The 20431-nt window shown below is 39.0% G+C and overlaps 1 protein-coding gene across 12 annotated transcripts in view; it reads left to right on the top strand.

Annotated features, from left to right (window-relative positions):
* The first annotated feature begins 23 nt into the window (after positions 1-23).
* The window catches only part of LOC109853504 (CLIP-associating protein 1-A), a 31251-nt gene continuing 10843 nt past the window's right edge, over positions 24-20431 (top strand). For 3 of the 12 annotated variants that reach the window (XM_020425692.1, XM_020425693.1, XM_020425690.1), the window contains exons 1-5: positions 25-603; positions 7182-7287; positions 7855-8026; positions 8117-8293; positions 8618-8694. In XM_020425692.1, coding sequence (XP_020281281.1) covers positions 415-603; positions 7182-7287; positions 7855-8026; positions 8117-8293; positions 8618-8694 — 721 coding nt within the window. In that variant the 5' untranslated portion in view covers positions 25-414. Of the gene's footprint in view, positions 604-7181; positions 7288-7854; positions 8027-8116; positions 8294-8617; positions 8695-15236; positions 15862-19844; positions 20280-20431 lie in introns of those variants that run through there. The other 9 variants (XM_020425691.1, XM_020425689.1, XM_020425699.1 and 6 more) reach the window with 7 other exon arrangements.

Here is a 20431-nt window from a genome sequence, read left to right as displayed (position 1 = left end):
CGGCGGCGGCAGCAGCAGCAGCAGCAGCAGCGGCAGCGGCAGCAGCAGCAGCATTAGCAGCAATAGGACATAGCAGTGACAACTACAGTGACGGCGATTATATCGGTGCGAACAGTATCGTAACGACGCAATAAAATTCTGTTTCTCTCTCACGATTCGTGTGACAACAGCTCCTTCTCTTGGCCACGATGAAGGACGCGAGATCTCCGTTTCCGCGCATCGTAAGCATCGTGACTGTGGAGTAATGTGTTGTTGATGTGCGCGTGTGTGTGTGTTTGTGTCTATGTGTGAGACATCTCGTCCTTGTTCCGTTTTTTTTCACCCTTTGACCGACATAACTCGCGGAAAAATATCACCTTAAGACAGCGACGAGGACGGAGAAGAACCTGCGACGTCTAGCATCTCTTACTCACCATGGCGGTGAATCCGCGTGATATGGACGGCTTCATGCCGCTCCTGTCAACGTCGGACATTAAAAAGAAGCTAAACGTCGGTAACGCGTTGCTGTCCTACCTCGGCGATTCGAGCAAGAGCATCGAGTGCCAGGACATCGGCATGTTCATCGACAATGTTATACCGTGGCTTAGCAACGGTAATCCCAAGGTAGGTAGGTTATTGTTCGAACGAGAGTCGTTCGCAAACCTCGAACTTCTCTAAAATCATCTAACCTTTATTTACGTTATTTTATCTCTTTTCTGAACAACTTTCGCTTGTTTGTAATATGTATTTATCTCTCTTGCGCAGGATATATTTATTTCCTGCACTATTGAAGTTAAGCAGATCCCAACGCATTTTAACTGTTATAAGAAACAGTAGCGTTGGCTTAATATTTCACCATCAATTCTTAATAACTAACACATAGCGAGTACACATAAAAAGAAAAATTATTTTATTATTGAAAATCTTTATGTATATTATTTTTCCTATTAAAACATAATAATAGTTTAAGAAAACTCTGCTGTGTGTTATTCCCGCTTTAACATTTATTAAAAGATTATAACCAAGGAAGGAGATAAAGCAGTACGATAATTAATCGGACCGTTCTTAATATCAACTGACATTAACCGCAATGTCGATTCGATTGCAAGTTTCCTCGTCTCGAGCACGTACATACGTGACGCGCGCTGTCTATAAATGGAGAAAGGAGACGATTAATTACAGTCGCCTGCCACTATCTGCTTGGTAAAATGCTTTTCGCGTTAGCACGTGAGAACACTATCGTCCTTACTTCTCAGCTCTTCTGTTCGGAACGAAAGTTCTTAATAGTAACGTTGATAAGAATCTTATTGAATATAACTTATTCTTAATTTTATTGAAATTATGTTTTTTGAGACTAGTATTATTTATCTATATGCATATTTAACTTGTGTACACACACAAGTCGATTCTTTTCGAGATATGTTTCAAGATATTTTTTTTTTTACGTATCTTGTATTCGGGATAAGCGATATGAATTTTGAGAATTGCTAGGCGTTGATGATCGTTGATTGTAATTCGAAAGTCACCGATGTTTGACTAAAAATGACTAGAAAAAAATCGAGATAAATCGAATAATTTTCAAAATCAAATGATAAAAGTTTAACACACACAGAGCTCGATTAACGTAGTACCGTCTGCGTTAATTACTTTATCTGTACACGTTGATCACACATATTGGCTGTTTCCAACTTTTAATGAAAGAGAAAAAGACTACAATTATAACTACCTCTGTTATTCTCATGCGTGTATATAAAATTGTCGTGCAACGCGAGATGACGATCGGAGTGTGCCGTGAGTGATAAACTGTGTGTACGTTACTTTTGCCTCTGTGTGCGTGCAATCAGAGGTTCTCATTCAACACAACCGATTGGACAATATTCATTCAAGCTGCATTTAATCAAGTTAATACGCGAATAGTCACCGCACGATGATCTCCCTCGGCTTATAAATTTAGATTCTGCACTTTTGTGTAATTATTATAGCTTGCACACCCGAGCCTCACTTTCAAATTCGATTTATTTCCCCGAGTCACGAAGATAGCCATCTCGTCATTATTATTATCAGACTTTCTCTCGTCACTCGTTCATCGCTGTATTAAATTTTTCACAACTGTGCCTTTGAAAGCGAGGAATGCTGCACTTTGTGCAGGATCGTGATATACTGAGAAGAAGAAGAATACCTCTTCTAGATCCTCTTTGGCCAAAAGATATACGCGGTTGGGAGCTCGCGACCTTTCAATTACTCAATCTGCATCGAGCGCAATCGAGGAGCAATCGAGTTTATGACATGTTATTGTTGCCGATTGAGATACTCCTACGTGTTCCCCGATATTTTTGCCAAATTAAATATTCGTGTTCCTGCCGCTTATTTATTCGATATTGCTTAATCTGCTCGAACGTTCGAGAACGACGTACGTGCGATTCGAATTAACGTCGCAATTTATTTACAAATTTGTTTATCACTTTGCACAACAGGTCTGAAATATTTTATTTCGTTCGGAACGTCGTTCGAAGACGTTTGGATTAACATCAAAATTTATTTGTGAATTTTGATCAGTTTGTATAATTAGTATATACTGAAACTCAAATTTTCTAACAAGCAAAAAAACTTTGTATCGGTTCTGCCAAGTATTAAGTATCTATCTTAAAAGCGTTGCTTCGCGTTGATGCATCTCGTACATAAGAAAGATCACGAGGTTCCTCGATGTCGATCGTACAAATAAGGAAATAAAAAACTTTCACGCCATGTATGTAACACACGTTCGTCGCTAGTCGTGTCGCAAAGATCGAAACGGAGAGATGTCGTTTTAGTTTAAAGCCATTAAGTTGCTAAATGTTCTGCGGTAATGGCCGAGGATACGGCTAGTGTCAGATTCCTGAGCCCTTCGAGAGAAATGCATAACAACTCGAGTGACAGTTTAATGGAATATCGCGAGCGGTTCGAAACTTTACTACGGGATTTAAATCATCAGGTACGTTCGGCAATAATTTCATCTCGATATATATACTTGTACTTACATACCGCGATCGTCTTTTCATTAAATTCAAATTTTTTACTCCTTTCTTTTGCGCATCTGCTTTAAATCGAATTTGAAGTTTTGGAAATTCAATTTTAATTTAAACTTATTTCGCTACTTAAAATATTGTAAGATATCTCTAGAAATAAACTTAATCGTTTTTTAAACAGTTGTAATAAATTGTATAAGATATACAAGAGAAAGCTATTTTCTTAAAGAAAATTTTTTAAGACAAATACAGTTTTTTTGGGTGAATATTCGGACGACGACTTGTTTATGAATATAAAGTTGATTATATGTACACACTGCAAGGTTTGTATATCCTGTGACAAAATCTTAGTGGGTGAAGAAATGATTATTGTCATTTATTGGGCGGATGACACTGACGAGAAAGAGAGAGAGAAAATCTGTATGTTTCACTTGTTAAATTACAACTCGCAATTTGTATTGTAATAGATAATACTTACTTGCAAACAAATAAACAAAGTTTTGCCCTCAACTGATCATCGTCGGAAGATCATCTTACGTCACTCGCAGGTTATACTGATTTCAGAAGTTGTCCTATAGCATGATAAATAATTAAGAAAGTTTGTAGACAAACTTTAGAAACTCATACGTTATACATGTTTTGTGTGACACTAAGAATGCGTAGAAGAAATCGCACTTGTATATGTGAATTTGTATACTCAAAAGTTCACTGCTATTTTTAGTTTAGCTTTTTATTTTATTGTATGTAGTCATTCTTTATTTCTTATATTTTATTTATTTATCTGAGCGCGACTCTCTTCTGTTTCTTCGGAATAACCTTTAAAACAATTTGCGTAAAATTTTGCAATAAAAGTATTAGCATGTCTTTTTTTAAGAGAAGCAATTTGCGACGTTCATAAATGAGATATAAATTTGCCAAATAGTGTCTTGACACGTACTAATCGCTCTACAAAATGCATCATTGATTTGATATTTTTAAATTGTACGTTCAAGGATACACTTCTACAATTTGTGACAAAACACACATGCCTCTCGGGACTCTCGGGACATAATAATGACTTCACTCTTTTCTCAATGCGTTGTTCAGTTTTTAAAATGCATCAGCAGATATATCGGTAAAGGAAACGATACGTATGGAAGTTGTCATTTAATTGCAACTTGAAATTTCTTTCGCGAATGCGTAAGTATCGTTCAGCGCCACTTGTTGCCGATATATTGACCGAACGTAGTGATACGCGTTTTTACTTTCGGACAAGAAGGAAAATTCGTTGAATCTCTCGATAACGGCCGGGAGGAAGAGGGGCGAGAGGCGTGCGTTGAAAGCAGTCTTTCAGCTGTCCACTGGCCACGATCGCATCTTTTGTGTCGAACGGAACCAAAGAAGAGTGCATCCGCTGCAAAGGAGCTTTCTCGATTGAACCTCGTTCTTTAATGAATATGCATTATTTGTCGTAAAACAAATCGCGGGCCGTTCTTAATCTCCGTAGTGGAAGTCTATTCTTCTCAATTCTCACGATTTTGGCAGACAATCCGAGAAAACGTCAGTCATCATGCAGTTATCGTATCTTTTACGAGTTAGCGATAATTAGCACCGCACGAAATTTCCTCTCTATTTTGATTCTCTTTGAAAGAACCGTAGCTTGTTTGCGCCAAGTTTTATTTACAATTTAATTTCTTTTTAATTGAGTTGTCAATGTGTGTTATTGAGTCTTATTTTTGATTTTCCTCAAAGAGTGATACATAGATACGCGACTTGCGGAAATAACCTATGTGAATCTAGCATCCGACTTTATTAAAATTAATTTTCCTCATAAATCGGTTAGTATATTTAAAAAAGAAAACAACAACTAACTATACGAACACAATATCAATAATTTATGAGGTGTAAAATTATTAATGATGATAAATGCTCGAGTTCCAGATCTCGTGAAGCATAGCTTTTTTCTTCGTTTCGTCGTTGAATCGTCATTTGTAATTGAACTTAACAATGTTCCTTCTTACGAGAGATCGCTGCACCATTTCTGTAAGACGAATGTATCGTATCGATGTCGAGGACGCGGAACACAACGCGAATCGTATACCGTCGTCACCGTCGCGTTTTATCTTGGGTTTTTTTTTCCCGCGGCGGAGACGTTTCCTTTTCGGGATTTAAAGCATGACATCACCCTCACTTCGGTGCTTTTTATATACGTGTCATATAATGCTTGCGACCATGTTTTCTTTTATATATATATATATATAACTCTATTACATAAAGTTACTCGCACTTATATGCAAGATATATTTTTTCGTAGTTGAAGCCGTTGTGATTTGAATTTATTTTGTGTTTATTTATTTACAGGAAGAATCTCATGAAGAATACAAAAAAATATAAATTGAGCAATTCTTAATCGGGTTATTAGTCCTTCAACAAACTAGATTGACGATCATAAAAACACATATGTTTTCTATTACTTGACAGTTTTATATTGGTGCTATATGCCGTATAACTCTCTTTCTCTTGCAAGCTGATTTTTTAGAATTTCCGTGAGTTTTGTGTACGCGCGTATATTATCCTTTCGAGATCGCTTTGGTAAACAAAGTCGCGAATTGCGCACACCTTTGAAATTGCTTAATAAAACCAAGGATCGCACTAATACTCCAAACTTTCAAGCAACATTTTATCGCGTGCACTTAGAACCGCGTTTCATGACGCGTCAGATAATCAAGAAATTACAAGTTCTCCAAATATAGTCCGTTGCGAATCGACGACGACGACGACAACGGTCGACTCTCGACGCGGTGAAATTGCACATTTCTCCTTTTCGGCTTTCGCGTCACGTTTCTTCGGAATGAAGCACTTTGCGATGTTAAAAAAAGAAAAAAAAACTTTTGCGTGCGATTTTTATACGAAGGAAAGAATAATCTACTCGCTCGATGATCGCGCTTGCGACTCGTCTAAATCGCGACGATTATGAGAGTGACGCGAGTTAATTGTCGGAATTTCGCGTTTTCACGAAAAAAGATGTACTTTGCGACGAGACTCGACTAAGAGAATGAACTCAATTCCCTGTGTCGTCGCATTTGCGGCCGCTTTCATAATAATCAGCGCAGTTCTTCGTTCAAGTCTTGTATTCGGATTTCTGTTGAACTGTGCCAAGAAGTTCAGCGACATGTTTGTTACTCTGTATATACACCGCGCATCCGAAAATATGCGTTCCGAATTTTCAATGGGGACATGTTCCAACTCCCCCCGGGCTCATTTCCGCCGATCACATGGCGCGGATCTGTACGCGATATGCGTCTCGCTCCAGAGGAAAACCAACAGCCTCCCACGTAGCGCTACTAACAGAGAGTTTTAACCGACTGTGGCCCAAGTTTGACAAGGCGGCTAAGTTTTAGCCCACGCGCGTGCGTGTCAACTTCTTTGTACACGACTCTCTTCGTGTGTTCTATTTAATCTCTTCGTACACGAAAAGCTACTGTTATACTACTGCCTTTCATCGTACATTTGGTATTAAAGAGCTGCTCAAGTGGTCTATTAATCTTTCGTTGAATACCTGTTTCGGAAAAGCGGCGAAAAAGTTTTTTTTTTTGAAAAAGTAAAACTTCCAAAAAAGTAAAACCTTTTTTTATATTTTTCTAATTTGAAATTTTCTAATTTTGAAACTTTACGCAAATAAAGAAACTTTATAAATGAAACTTAATATACGATTATTGCGTGGATAAAAGTGAAAAAAGCGCATATATATTCTCTTTTGAGTGTGAAGATAACAGCGCGGAAAATTAGAGCCAAAGAGAGAAGTGGGCAAAAACTCTCTCGGTGCTGAGCAATGATGTCACACATTCAGACGATAGCTCTGAGAGAACATTTACCCCACGACTCGAAAATAGGTTTATACGCGACTATGTATAGCACTTCGTTAAATGTATTTAAACGTCGCGCCACAGCTCGTGACAGTAGCGTATAAATATACGCTTGCAGTGGAAAATTAAATTCGTCAACGTTTACACTGATCATCGTTAATTAATACAGCTCGCATCAAAGTCTCGTATCAAACACTTTCTGTGCTCGCTAAATTATCCAGTAGACCTCGATCGCCTTGATGTTCGATCGAGACGCGAAAGCAATTCCTGTCAAAGAAGGACAATCGTCGCCGCTATAATTGCCGTTGGATATGCGGTCATAAATTCAAACGCCACGTTTTCTTTTTTGCAGGTTGTCCAGAACGGTCTAGAGATTCTAACGTATCTCGCGGATCGGATGGGTCACGATTTCAAGCCTTACATCTCGAGCATCATTCAGCCGACGATAGACAGGCTAGGTGAGTACGGGGCGTATTTGTTTCCATCTATTTTGTCTCGTAAATCGTTCTCGGAGATGGTGACGTGAAATGCAATACGAATTTGATAAATTTCTGCTATTATTTATGACGATCGCGATAATTTCACGAACATTTCACGATGACCGATAATTGGCACTGATAAAAACGGAGAGACGCGTGTCGTTAACGTAAATATTTTTACAATGCGCAAAAACAGAAATAAGACGATTATCGTTCATATAATTAGAAAAAAGATATAAATAAATCTCGTTTATACAGAGACTCTCTCGTGTCGCGTAAATATCGAATAAATAATCATCCGTTAATCTCTAAATGAATTTTTAATAGAACAAACGCAGATAGAGTGAAGTGCAAACGGCTTTAACGAAGTTGATGTTTATGACAGATATACATCATGTTCGTTCAAGAGTCGCCGATCGCTTTCAGATGTCCTAAGCTCATGTTGATAATTAAATGTCTTACGCACATACATGCCGCACGATGATTTGACAATACTTTTTGTACGTTCATCTAACAAAAATGAAATTCGCGTTTTCTCACACACAGGCGACAGCAAAGATGCCACAAGAGAGAAGGCGCAGTTGGTACTTCTCAAAATCATGGAGAAGGGATGTATGTCACCCCAAAATCTTCTGGATAGACTTCGTCCAGCGTTCAACCATAAAAATGCGAAGTTACGAGAGGAAGCTTTGATCCTCCTAACGACAACGCTGAACGAGTAAGTTAGAATCTATGGATTTGAAGTGCGTAAACATTTATGGAAAATAACAAAACGTCTCTTATAAATGTATATTTAAATTATTTTTAGACACGGAGCGGACGAGATGGCTCTGTCCGGAGTGATACCGAACATCGTGAAGTTACTGTCCGACCCCTCGGAGAAGGTCCGTGAAACCGCTTTAAACACGCTGGCAGACATCTACCGGCACGTCGGCGAGAGATTACGCGTCGATTTGCAAAGAAAGCACGATGTGCCGCAAGCCAAGTGAGTAAAATGTCAAGAGAAAGCGATTTTCTTACAGCTTTCATTCCGCATGGAATTTTTATATGTTTTTAATCGCAATCCAGTCGTTCTCGAAAGATGTTCTCTTCTTTCTTGAATATCGACTGACTTGCGTATTAATAAAACTGTCAATCGTAACATTATGCAACAGAGAATTTCATATAATTTTTGAATGAATTGCAGTTCTAGAAAAATCTTTCTCGCTAAATGTCAATCTACGTTGTAGTGTGTTGATAACAATCTGAAAAATTGCTGTTTGTAAAATATTTTGTAAAAAAAAAAACATTACGCTTCTTCTGCTTGCAGGATGCTTCTTTTAATAGAAAGGTTCGATCAGCTAAAGGCCGCCGGTGATCTTTTACCTTCGGCGATGTCATCCGACGGTGAGTAAACTGCTGATTTTCGCTGTAGGATAATGCTTAGCTATGCGTGAACTTTGATGATTTTCTGTCGTCGCGACAACATGTTTCGATCATTGCGATTGCATTATTTAGTCGAGTATACATTTGACTGAACAAACGCGTGACAAAAAATTGCAAATGCGCCGCGTCCAGACTTTAACTTCTAAAACCCGTTCGACGAAAACTTAACCAAACACGATGTGTTGTGCCACGCTTCACCGGCGCGGTATTCATTGCTATTCAACGCGCGCGTGCAGCCTTGTATCGTGCTGCCATCGCGCAGGCACGGAGTCTATCACGTAGCCGATCCTGACTTTGCATGCAGGACTCCTCTCATCTGTCTGTTCCCTCGCACTTGTATTTATATATACGTCATGAATATTTACGAAGAACCTCGTGTTTCTCGATGTGACGAGAATACTCGTCGGTTTTCACGGTACCGTTGCCTTCGATCTAATGACATATTAGTAGATACCTCCTTTTGATCGGTATTTCATCTCTTTGTTTTCGCGGGAAAACGAACGGTGAAGAATAAGAAATGGACAAGTATCGAAAAGTAGTTCCATTGTTCCGTTGTGTTCGTTTCCTTGTGCGAACGACACAACGAGATCGCAATTCTCGCGTTATCTACGCTCTTCTGTGTTGTGTGGATGTTACATAATATTGCGTGTATACACAACGATAGAATCGTTGCCGCGATAGACACCGCGTGTATCGGTATAATATTTTGTTTCAAGCGTTGCCTGTAATCCACACCATCGGGAGAAGGGAGACCTCTGTCCCGTCTCGAAACAGACGGCCTTGCGAACGCCGTCGGGTGTTCAAATTTCGGTCGCGAATATTACATGTCACTGGCAACTGTATACTTCGACACCTTCTCGATTGATAGGAAAAATCCGATATATAGACTGAGAGAGAGAGAGAGTTCGTCTATAGGCGAGAATTGCTACCACCGCTGATCCACCGCGACATACCGCTTGCGCAATCGGTCGCAACTCAAAATAATATACATGTAGATGGATTTCTCCTTCTCGTGTGCGATTACAAAACTATATATACGATAAATATCGTCTCTCTCTTGAATTCCTCCTCTCCTTCCCAAAGTTCCGCGACATTCCTCGTCCGATGCGATATTAATCGCGGTTATTAATCACTATGTTACTCGCGGTAGTTGCTCGAAAGGCCAGGCGGTTCTCATCGTTTGGCAGCGAGGTGCTTCTATTGTGTCTGTTATAATAAATTATTCTTGTAAATCAACGTGATTTTAAATTTTGTTGTCGTGACATAAATGTCAGACTCTAGCTAGTGTTTTAACGTCGTTTCGATAAGCGGACAAAACGACTTCGTTAGCTTGATAAAAATGGCACCAATGTTGGATGGCATTTTTAAAAATTTTTTACATTAACTATGGACGTTTTTTTGTTGTTTGTTTCGAAGATGCCAAATGGAGCACGCGCTCAGGCATTGAGTATGTATCCTTCGCTACATCTTATGCATAAACATTAGCCGCGATTAGGTCATACATGGGCTTGGCAGAGCTATGGCGCTTCGCTTGATTTCAGAGATATTAATAGAACTCAAAATAGCCGTGAAGCGCTATAATGACCATCTTCCGCGAAGCGCCGTGTTCATCTCTCTTCAATGAGCACTCAAACTTCCGGTTACGACTAAGTCAATCCGAGAAATCAATCTTAAATGTTAAACTAGCGATGTATGCTATTCCGTCTGCTGATTGCTACACATCTGTGTGAATATTCTAGCATTTTGTAATGTCGCGCTCTACATGTTCATGAGCTCGGCATTAAATATAATAATATCTGGCGTTGCATACATCAAAGATACGCATATAATTTAATGAAAATCATTCTGCGCAACTTTCGCGGTCGAGATAATTCCCCGGTCGCGGGGAATTAATCAATGTTCAATCAAATCGCGCGTTACATTACGGTACTTTTCTTATTCATTCATGCATATAAACGGTAATACTCGCTCGTTGCATGTATTCAATTTTCTATCTCTTCTTTTTCCGATTTACAAGTAATTTTACGCATAGTTCACGCTAACGTAACTCACGCCTGATATTGGCGTTTTTACAACTATACTACTTGCATTCGTGTTTTGCCAGTGAAATCGACGATTTTTTTCATAGTAGATATGCTGTAATGGAATTTCTGTGGTAAACACGTGGATCGAAGCCGTCGTCATTCTCCCGCGGTGAAGTTATTTGACACGGAAAGGTTGTACAGAACGGTCTGGCGGGCAAATCAAAATTTACATAAGTGATTTCTAATTTCAAACAATCAAGAAAACAAAAGAACTCCACTCTTGAAAAAAAATCACCGAAAACATATAAAACTTAATAAAAATGTCGTAGATATATTAAACAAATATTTTATTGAATGAAACGGATGTCTAAAAATATCTTCGCAAAATCTACGCGTGTGCGCGCGCGCACGTGTGTGTATACATTTTTTTTCTTTTATCTAGACAAATTGCCAGAATTGATTTCCAAACGAGGCAATATCTCGCAAAGATTCTAGAACTTGGATGTTAGATTCAAAACTTAAGATTTTAACGACCATAATTATGGTTCTGTAGTCGCGGGTAATGGTCGCGTATTTATTATACAGCTGTCAGATATCACCCTGTCACACCTAGTGAATTCGCTACCCGCGCTCTCTCGCCTCTAAACTCGCGTCTTATTACCTTGAGGGCAGCGCGAGATGCATGCGCACACGTGCACAAGTGAAAGGTAGGGTGGTAACACATAGATTTATCTTGGCCGCGCGCAGCGCTGCGCACGATTCCGCACGTTGTGCACGATCAGATATGAAAATACAGAATAGCGCCCAATGCCCTTTTGTCGCGACGATCGCTGTCCCTGTTAACCTTTGCATTATCCGGTCAAGCGAGCATAAGCTATTCGAAATTCAAAAAGTTGTCTCTTATCGTTATAAAAATAATACAATCTCACGTAATAATTACTTAGAGTAAGGAATTTTCGACATTCAAGCGGAAAATTTGGAAACATTGCCTTTGAGTTTGTTTCGCGTCAAATTCAAAGAACTTCCCTTGCTGAAATAAAAAGGGGCAAGTTGCTTTCTCTATAATCATGTAATAATTGTTTGCTTAACCCATGACACACTACACGCGGCGGCGCGCTTGATAAGCGCGTGTTTATGCACGATTATGCGTAATGTTGTACATGTGCTATATTATGTAACGACGAGTCATTATTGCCTGCATTCTGTCAGTGCGCGTTGAACAGAAATCGTGTGGGCAATTCCTATTAGCGATATCTTTCTAACGGCAATGTCTTGCGTGTATACACAATTTTCTGACGTCGATGATCTCATGACGCGTGACGCCACCGAGAAAATTCATCAAGGATCTCTTATTTCTCCACTCTCGGAACTCTCGTTATCTCTTATTTGTTTTTAACTACGTCCTAGTTTACTCCGGAATCTTAACTCGATCGCGATGAAAAAGGATCTACATATAAGTCTGAAATTATTCTGGAATTTTTCAAAACTTAACTGCCATTCCAAAGCGCATATAAATAAAATATCGATTTTGTTTTTGCCAAAAACTCGATAAAAATTTTACTACAGATTATAAAGAACGAAATCTACGTCTCGTACTCTCGGAAGCTGTTCAAGTTAGTTTATAGTTTTTATAGTTAAGCGCATCTCTAAAATTTCACTTTTCAGAATCGCAAACTCATGAGCGCGTGCGCGCGCTTTAACGTTAATTAGCAACAAATTAAATTACTATAACCAATTCAATTATACTAGTTCGCTTTCACCGAGGACATCGAGGCACTATTCTCAAAACGCTCGCGGAAAACGACGCAGGGGGAGGAGCCGCTGTGGAAATTGTGTTTTTTAATTGTTTTCCCATTCTTCCGTAACACACCTCGTTCCGTTACGTACACGTACGTACTAAATTTCTAAAGAGACGGGCATCTCGCATCGATGTCGAGCTTCGCGCAAAAGAAAAGAAGACGTAACTCTCGTCGCGACCTACGCCGCGTATATACGTTGTTAATTATACTGCCGAGCGTAATTACCGATACCGCTTCCATCGTGCATACGAATGTAGGCATAATTGCGAGACGAACAGAGGAAAAACAAAGATAATACCTCCGTTGCATTTGTGGAGGGAAAACTGCCACCATTTCTGCCGCTGGCTCCGCCTATTGTGCGTTAAAAAAAAATTTGTCAAGCGCGAGATCACAAAATATTCTTAAAGCACAGAAGTGTATATCGCGCACGTAGAAATCTGCATAGTCGTATGACGGATCGGAGCCGTTCATACGCACTTCCGGTATTTTACATCGCACCAAGTGGCCGGACACGATTCAACGTCGCTTGACCCTAAATCGCACAACCGATCCACCATTCTCTCTCTCTCTCTCTCTCTCTCAGACTCGAAATTTTTTCAATTTTTTCAACTCGATTTGTTCAACTGTAATTCTCTTTTTTTTTTTTTTTTTTTTTTTCGAATGAATAGATGTACTCTTTTTAATTTGAGAAGCAATCAACAAGTACCTATATGTAGCGAGATACGTACGAATTACAAGTATACTCGGGATTATTATCTCCTCAAGGACGTAATCTCTCGCTAAATAATACTCGAACATTATAATTCGCTACATGTCGATCCGTTTAAAATATGAGAAGTCGTGTGCCTCGCGCTTAATTATGCCTTAATGCATCGCGTCGCGCGTTAATTAAAGTTTGCGCGCGATAATCCGGCCGTATTATTTATTACTCACTTCCCGCGGAAACATGTCGATCGATCCTATTGAGAGTTCCTCAGAATCGATCGCGATGAATCAAAGTCCGTTTGTAATTAACTCGGGAGAATTGTATTCGCAGTCGTGACTTTTGAGATTCACTTTATTACAAATATCTCTGATTATTCGACGCAAAAATGTTCGCAAAGAAGAGTCGATCAAGTAAATATTCGTAAAGTTTTGCGAAACGTCGCAATCATCTGTTTTTGTTCTAAAGCACACGAACGGGACTTATGTATAACGACAGATTTACGAGAACGGCGTTTCGACATGGCGACAGCAGATCCTTATTTTGCGACCGCGCATTAATCTTTTTCTTTCCTCTCTTTCGATCACCTCTGTTTGATTTCGGCCGCTGCACTCGCGACGACGAACTTAAAACTGGCGCAAATTGAATCGAATCGTGTCAATCACCCACTTGTTCTCACCGCGACTGACAATTTGTTATTCTTTCGTAATCGCGGTCACGCGGCAGTTATTCTTTTACGCGCGTGACAAAATTGACAGGGAAGTCTTGACTTGGAAGTCAAATACAATTCTAATTGTAGTTTGTGAATTGTTTGTTACGAGATCAGAGACTGGCGTTGCAACAAATTTCCCGAGTCTGACCATATAAGAATTGACAAATAACAATTTCAAGACTCCAAGTTGAAAAAATCGATTAGTCAGTGTGTCCGATCTTGATTGCCCCAGCGTCTTTTATGCCGGTGAAACTCGGCTGATCTCATCTTGAACGTTAATCCCCTCCTTTCTTCGATAGAAAGCACCGGCACTCTCGCACGATGCAGTTCGCACCTTTGCGCGAATGCAAAGCAGCGCGGTTGAAGGCAGAAAGCTTAACGCACGCTTCTGTTGTACATATATATATATATATATATATATCTCAGGTGATTGCGAAACGCACCGACTTTCAGCTCCTGCCGGATGAGAGATCAGTGCGCGTTAATTAATCTCGTAATTATTGACGAAACAATTTGGCTCTTGTAGTTTTTTTGCCGACTGAGAGCACGCAAGTTTCTTTCGCGATGTATCTAACAATGTAAATAACCGACCTCTTATATCATAATTTAAAAATGCAATCAGAATTTTCTTCCGCGGAAAAAGTGTCCTTAATTATGATTCGAATAGCGACGGTAGTTATAAACATAATTGACGTAACGTCTGTCATATTTTGATGCGCATAAAATTACAACAAAAATATCGAGTGAACAATAATATCAAGCAAATAATATCGAGCAAATTGACTTTGAGAAAAACATATCGACATTTATACAAAGAATGTATACTAAATAAAATTTGTAATTTAACCATTTAAATTATTATTATTTCCGATAACACACTAGTAAAATGTTCGATTGATATATTTACAAAAGTATATTTACAAGTCGAACAAAAGTTGCAAAATTTCAAAATTTCTTTGCGAATCCTTTACAATACTCGAACGCTACGAACAACTGAAAATCACACACGTGGCCCTGAGCTTGATACGTGTTCGCGACTATTGTTCCCAGATGATGCGCCTCACAATAGCTCTTATGTATGGCATTGATTTTCCGTTTGGTGACGATGCATCAAGGTGGGCCCGCGCCTTCTCGTTCGTCCCTACGGGCTTTGGCCCCTACCAAGCGTGGGGCACCAACGATATAGGGGAAGGTTCGGGAATCCCCTCTTTTTCAGCCTCTCCTCGTCGGCGTTACTCGTGTTCCGCGCATAAGCGCTTTACTCTCGACAGTCTGGGAGAGTAAGCGAGTTGCGCGACGACTCGTTTGCGCCAACGTAAGAGAGATACGTACGACGTGTTGTGTTTTGCCTTTGCTCTGTGATCAATCAATAAAAAAACATGGAATGCTATGATCGTGTTTGTTTCTCTTCGTGTTGTTTTGTGTTACGCATATTGTGTCCTTTGTGATTTCGCAACGATACGGTATCAGTAACGGACGTGTCGCGAGTGACGCGTATATATCTACTATCTCCTTGCGACGAGAAAAAAACTTGTCGAAAAAAAAAATTTGCTGTACTGATTAAAGTTTATTACGGTTCTTCATTGTGTGTAACGCGTCCGACTTCTGATCGATCGTTCCGCCGAGGCAGTTTATATTTTTACTTCGCGTGGAACTTGTAAATGATAAGTGCACGCGACGTGATGTATTTATCGCGGTCGTTTGTAAACGCTATCGATACTAGCCATCGCGCGACAGTGCGATGAAGAAGTCGGTTTGTTGTCGGAGAAGTTTTCGCGGTGAAAACGACCGGGTGTGTGAAACGACGAGTGTGCAGAGTCGTGCGCGGCTTCAGCTCGCCATAGACTTGCTATGCGAGTTTGATTGTTGCGCCCCGCGGCTAAAAGTACGGTGAGAAATAACGTTGTGTGTTGAGGATGCATGAGATAGAGAGAGGTCATGCTACTTAAAAAAGAATCGCACGACACGGTTCTCTCGTATATTCAACAATTTCGAAAGTAAATGGAATATCCTTCAGTCGGTATTGCGTCTAAACTCTCTCGCACAAAGTTTCCAAAACGTTTAGCGAACTGTTGACACTTCTCTCTAGAAAAGCGAAAATTAAGATAAATTGTAAAATTTTAAATTTGTATAAAGTTTTATTATTTTCAATAGCGTTTTTGATCGCACCAATGACGTCAATTAAATCTTCGATGGTAATTAACGTCAATTTTCGGTAAATCAAACAACACGATTGGTCGATTTGTCAAATTGATGTTACCTCTAGAAGAAAAGCGATTTAACTTGTTGCAGTAAAAAATATTATAAGACTCTTTTGGTTTGTACAATAAAGAAATATATGAAGATCTTCGTGATAGGTGAGAGATCTCTCGAATTTCTTACAGCATTTATTATTGACTTGTTTGCCGGTAAAACGAACGGTTTTACGAAGCGCACGCGCGTCGTTTCGATTTATGTCACGTTTCGGGCCAGTCTTTGAGCGAGAGATAAGGATAAATTTTACAAATACAACACACAGCGTGGCGCGACAGAATCGAGGTTGGCGAGGTTGATATTTCTTGGCAGTGAGCATGTGCAAAGAAATCGAGTCGCTGGAATTATTAATGCATTTTCATTTTGTTCGCGATGAACTAGATGATGATTCCTCAAACGCTTTTTGTTCATTAATTTAGTATGCGTGAAGCGTTACTTCGTTACGCGTTTCTTCATTACGAGATAGCGCAGAGAACAAACTTAATTGTTATGTAACGCGATACAAGCGCTTTTTCGTTTCCGCTTTTGTGGTAAATTATTTACAACTTCACTTGAAATTGCCTTTTCGAAGAGAAATATCTTGGAATAATAAATCGAGTGACGCCGCTCACATTGTGCATTGACTGTTTTCCATTTACGTCAGTCATGATAATGAAATATAATCGTGGTGCATTTTATTTGCACACGCAAATCTTAGGCAACTGTTTTAACTTTTGTGTTAACTATCATATACATCGTTGCGCAAAACGACTGAGGAAAACAGGATTCCGCGCGACTTTATTACATCGCTCGATTGTTTTGACGGAAAAAAGAAATAAACTTGTCATTGCGTAAAATTCGTCTGTATTGTTTCATATACATATAGATTACGTTATAATGCGCGCGAGCCGTGAAACGAAATCGACGCTTTCTCTTTGTTACGCTTTATCCGCCCGATAAAAGAAGAGAGCCAGATACTTGATCAAGATCCATAATCACAATTAGCGTTCGTGATATCGCCACGCGTCCTGATCGAAATTACCAACATTATCGTCGAGCAAACGGATATGTCTGATTATTTTTGCACGCGATTTAATAATACACGGTTCGGTGTCTCTTTTTATTACGCTCTTTTTTTTTATTTGCTATCGCTTTATAGATGACGCTAATTCACACGCGACGATATAAATACTTACACGTCGTCGTCACACACACGTGCGCGACGGTAATCGGTCCGCATGTTGGCAAAGGCCGCGGCTTTTGTGATGCAACTAATTCTGAGAAGCGCGATGAAATCAATGTTTTTGCAAAATCTTGTCTATCCTCGCGAGACCGGTATCTACACATCCGCAAGGAGCGAACTGATGTAACGCAAACACCCGTTAATTTTTTGTTTTTTTGTTTCCCACTTTGAAAGAATGACCGTAATGGAAGCACGCTGAAATAAATTGAGCAAATAACTGGAATAAATTTAGCTCGGCTGGAGATATATAATTTGACAGTGATCCTCTGATGACTATCTTATTCAAAGAGAGATGAAAGTATATTATATGTACGTGAAACTTAAATTTTTTAAACTAAAAATTTGTAACATGTAGATTTAATGTTGCCTTATTTTTTGAAAATTATTCGTAGTTACATTAATTTACAGATTATGTTTTCTTTAGTTTTCATAAGTGATGAAAAGTTTTTTTTTTTTTTATCGAAAACGTATGATCTACTCTTCTCCATTCATTATCTTCAAAACTATGTGTGTGAACGTACAATGTTCATGTGCATGTTTCGCGCTTCAAAACTTTGCCGCGATAGGCAGAACCTAAATAGAGAGAGAACCTCGAAACAGAGATTTTTGAATGAACGCACGAACATGTACATATGTCGGAGAAGAGAAGACGCGCGCGAAAACGATGCTATCTGTGACATGAGAAAATGGGACTTCTCATTAACCGGTCTTGTTACGTGCGAACGCGACGCGTGCGAATGTAACATTCACATTGTTACCGGAGAACGTTGAATCGGTATATCGAAGATATTAATAAATGGGTCACACAATCAACCAATCGATAATTAAGAAATTGCAATCTCTCGATTCCCGGTGATGTTGCTTATTAGCGATGTGTGTAATAATCAATGGTATCATCAATTTGGATTTTTATTACTGCTTCGTCAATGTCGATAACGATAAATTGTGTTTTTATCATCCGGAACAACACGAAAACATTAAACTAACGTGATTATTCTTGGATCGTCAGTTTGAAACTAGCACGCAATGAGGAAAGAGGGATTAAATTGTTTACTTTTCTGGAATATAGACTACATACATTTTTTCGGCTACTCTTGATGAATAACAAGTGAGATAGAACAAAAAATTAAAATCTTAGTACCGAGAATACATACAATTACGTTAAAAATTCGAATATAGTAAAATACGGAAGTTAGGTCATTAGTTATGTTTGTTAGTTGAACAATTAGCAAAGTAATGAGTCATTTATAAAATATAACATGAAACATAAGTACAAATAATACGCGTAAACTTGGAGCGGTACGACAAACTTTCTATATTAGAACCCCATCTTATAAGAGAAGAATTATTAGCGTGCCCGATAATTGCAAAAAAGCACCGATACTAGATTACGGAATCTTTTAATGCGGGAGTAATGCGTAAGTGCGTGCGTACGACCGCAAAGAATGCGCGAAAGGTAGAGATAATAAGACTCACGAGAAAGGCAAGAGTAAACATTAAATAACTTTTACGCCGGCAATTTTGAAATCCAAGAGAGAAGAGAGAGAACTTTAATTGCCGCTTAATCTCGCTTGTTTGCAACAAACGGTCAGTTTGCGTCACAATAATTTCAGTTATTTTTCTCTAACAATGACTTATATTAAACGCGTCGCGAAATCTCGAAGAGACACTATTTTTGCCAATGTACTTTTAATTAGAATTTGTCAAAAATACTTTGTTATATGAACCGTTAGGAAATGAACGTGAAACTTCAGAGCGGTCTCTGAAATATTTCATTGTGATCTCATTTCGCGAATATGATTTTGCGAAACGGAACCCGGCAGTATGATGTTCGATTATAATCTCCTTCCTCGTTAAATCCGCGCGTTTGCGACGCGCGCTCGTGCACAGGGCGAATTAATAAGACGCACGCTCACCGGGCCCGTCTAATTAGAATGTAGAAATTAATTTGACGCCGAGGTAGAATTCTCTCGCGCAAAGACGAACAAGAAGATTATACTTTCACTGTGTGTACGCACCGCGCTCACGTTTAGCAAGTTTTCCCCGCTGTATATTTCAGAATTTTACACTTTTTCGTGTGAGTTCCGATATTCGTTAGCAAAAATCTTCTTAATCTCGTAAGGGCTGTTCACTCGGTCGCTTATTTGCAGATCGCGGTTAGTGACGCATAACGGTTTAGATAACTGTGTTAACTACATACGTGATAAATCGCGACCTCTCTCTATCGCATTCTCAAAATAATACCGTCGTAATCTTGAAGAATTCAGTAATTAAGTTTCGTTTTCATATTGATCAAACGTTTGTGAAATTCTTATTTAAAAAAAATGTTTAATTGGAAAGATTAAAAATACACCTTAAACAAAATATCAAATATCAAAATATATTCCGTTATTTATAGCATGTAAATTGTTTACAACAGTGATTATGTCGCGGTTGTTAATTTATAAGATGTGATGAAGTAAAAAATTTTATGACGGTGCGATCGAGGACAAAGACAAAAAAAAGTTCGAGTGGATGTTTTATTGAGATGACGGTGACGTTAGCGAAATGTCAGCGTAGCTCTCTCGCAGGAATTTATCCTTGTCGTTCGTGTTAAAGTGTTTATCATATTCATTTATGTCGTCCGCAATGAACGACGCTAGTCTGATAATACCGAACGGGCATCGCTGCTTGCGCCGTGGATTACGGAAGTATCCGAGTATCGATAAGAAATTGTGGGACCCGAGCAGCAGTTGGATATTGAAATGGGATAACATAGTGAAGCATCCGGGCGCGAGGGCGCGGGGATGTCACTGTGACATTCACAAACCACCTTGGTTGTATCCAGATTTAGGTACATATAATAATTATAGGTAAAAATGATCAAAATTGTAAAGTGATTGATGAAGTAGTTAATGTGATGATAAAGCGGAATTTTTTGGGGGGGAAAAAGTCTTATATCGACAATAATATGACAAGTCTCTTTTTTTTTTTTTTTTTTTTTTT

This window comes from Pseudomyrmex gracilis, unplaced genomic scaffold (genome assembly GCF_002006095.1).
Source record: "Pseudomyrmex gracilis isolate BER0280 unplaced genomic scaffold, ASM200609v1 scaffold_50, whole genome shotgun sequence".
Taxonomy (NCBI): Eukaryota; Metazoa; Arthropoda; class Insecta; order Hymenoptera; family Formicidae; genus Pseudomyrmex; species Pseudomyrmex gracilis.
The sequence above is the reverse complement of the archived record's forward strand: the minus strand, read 5'-3'. Positions and strand labels throughout refer to the sequence as shown.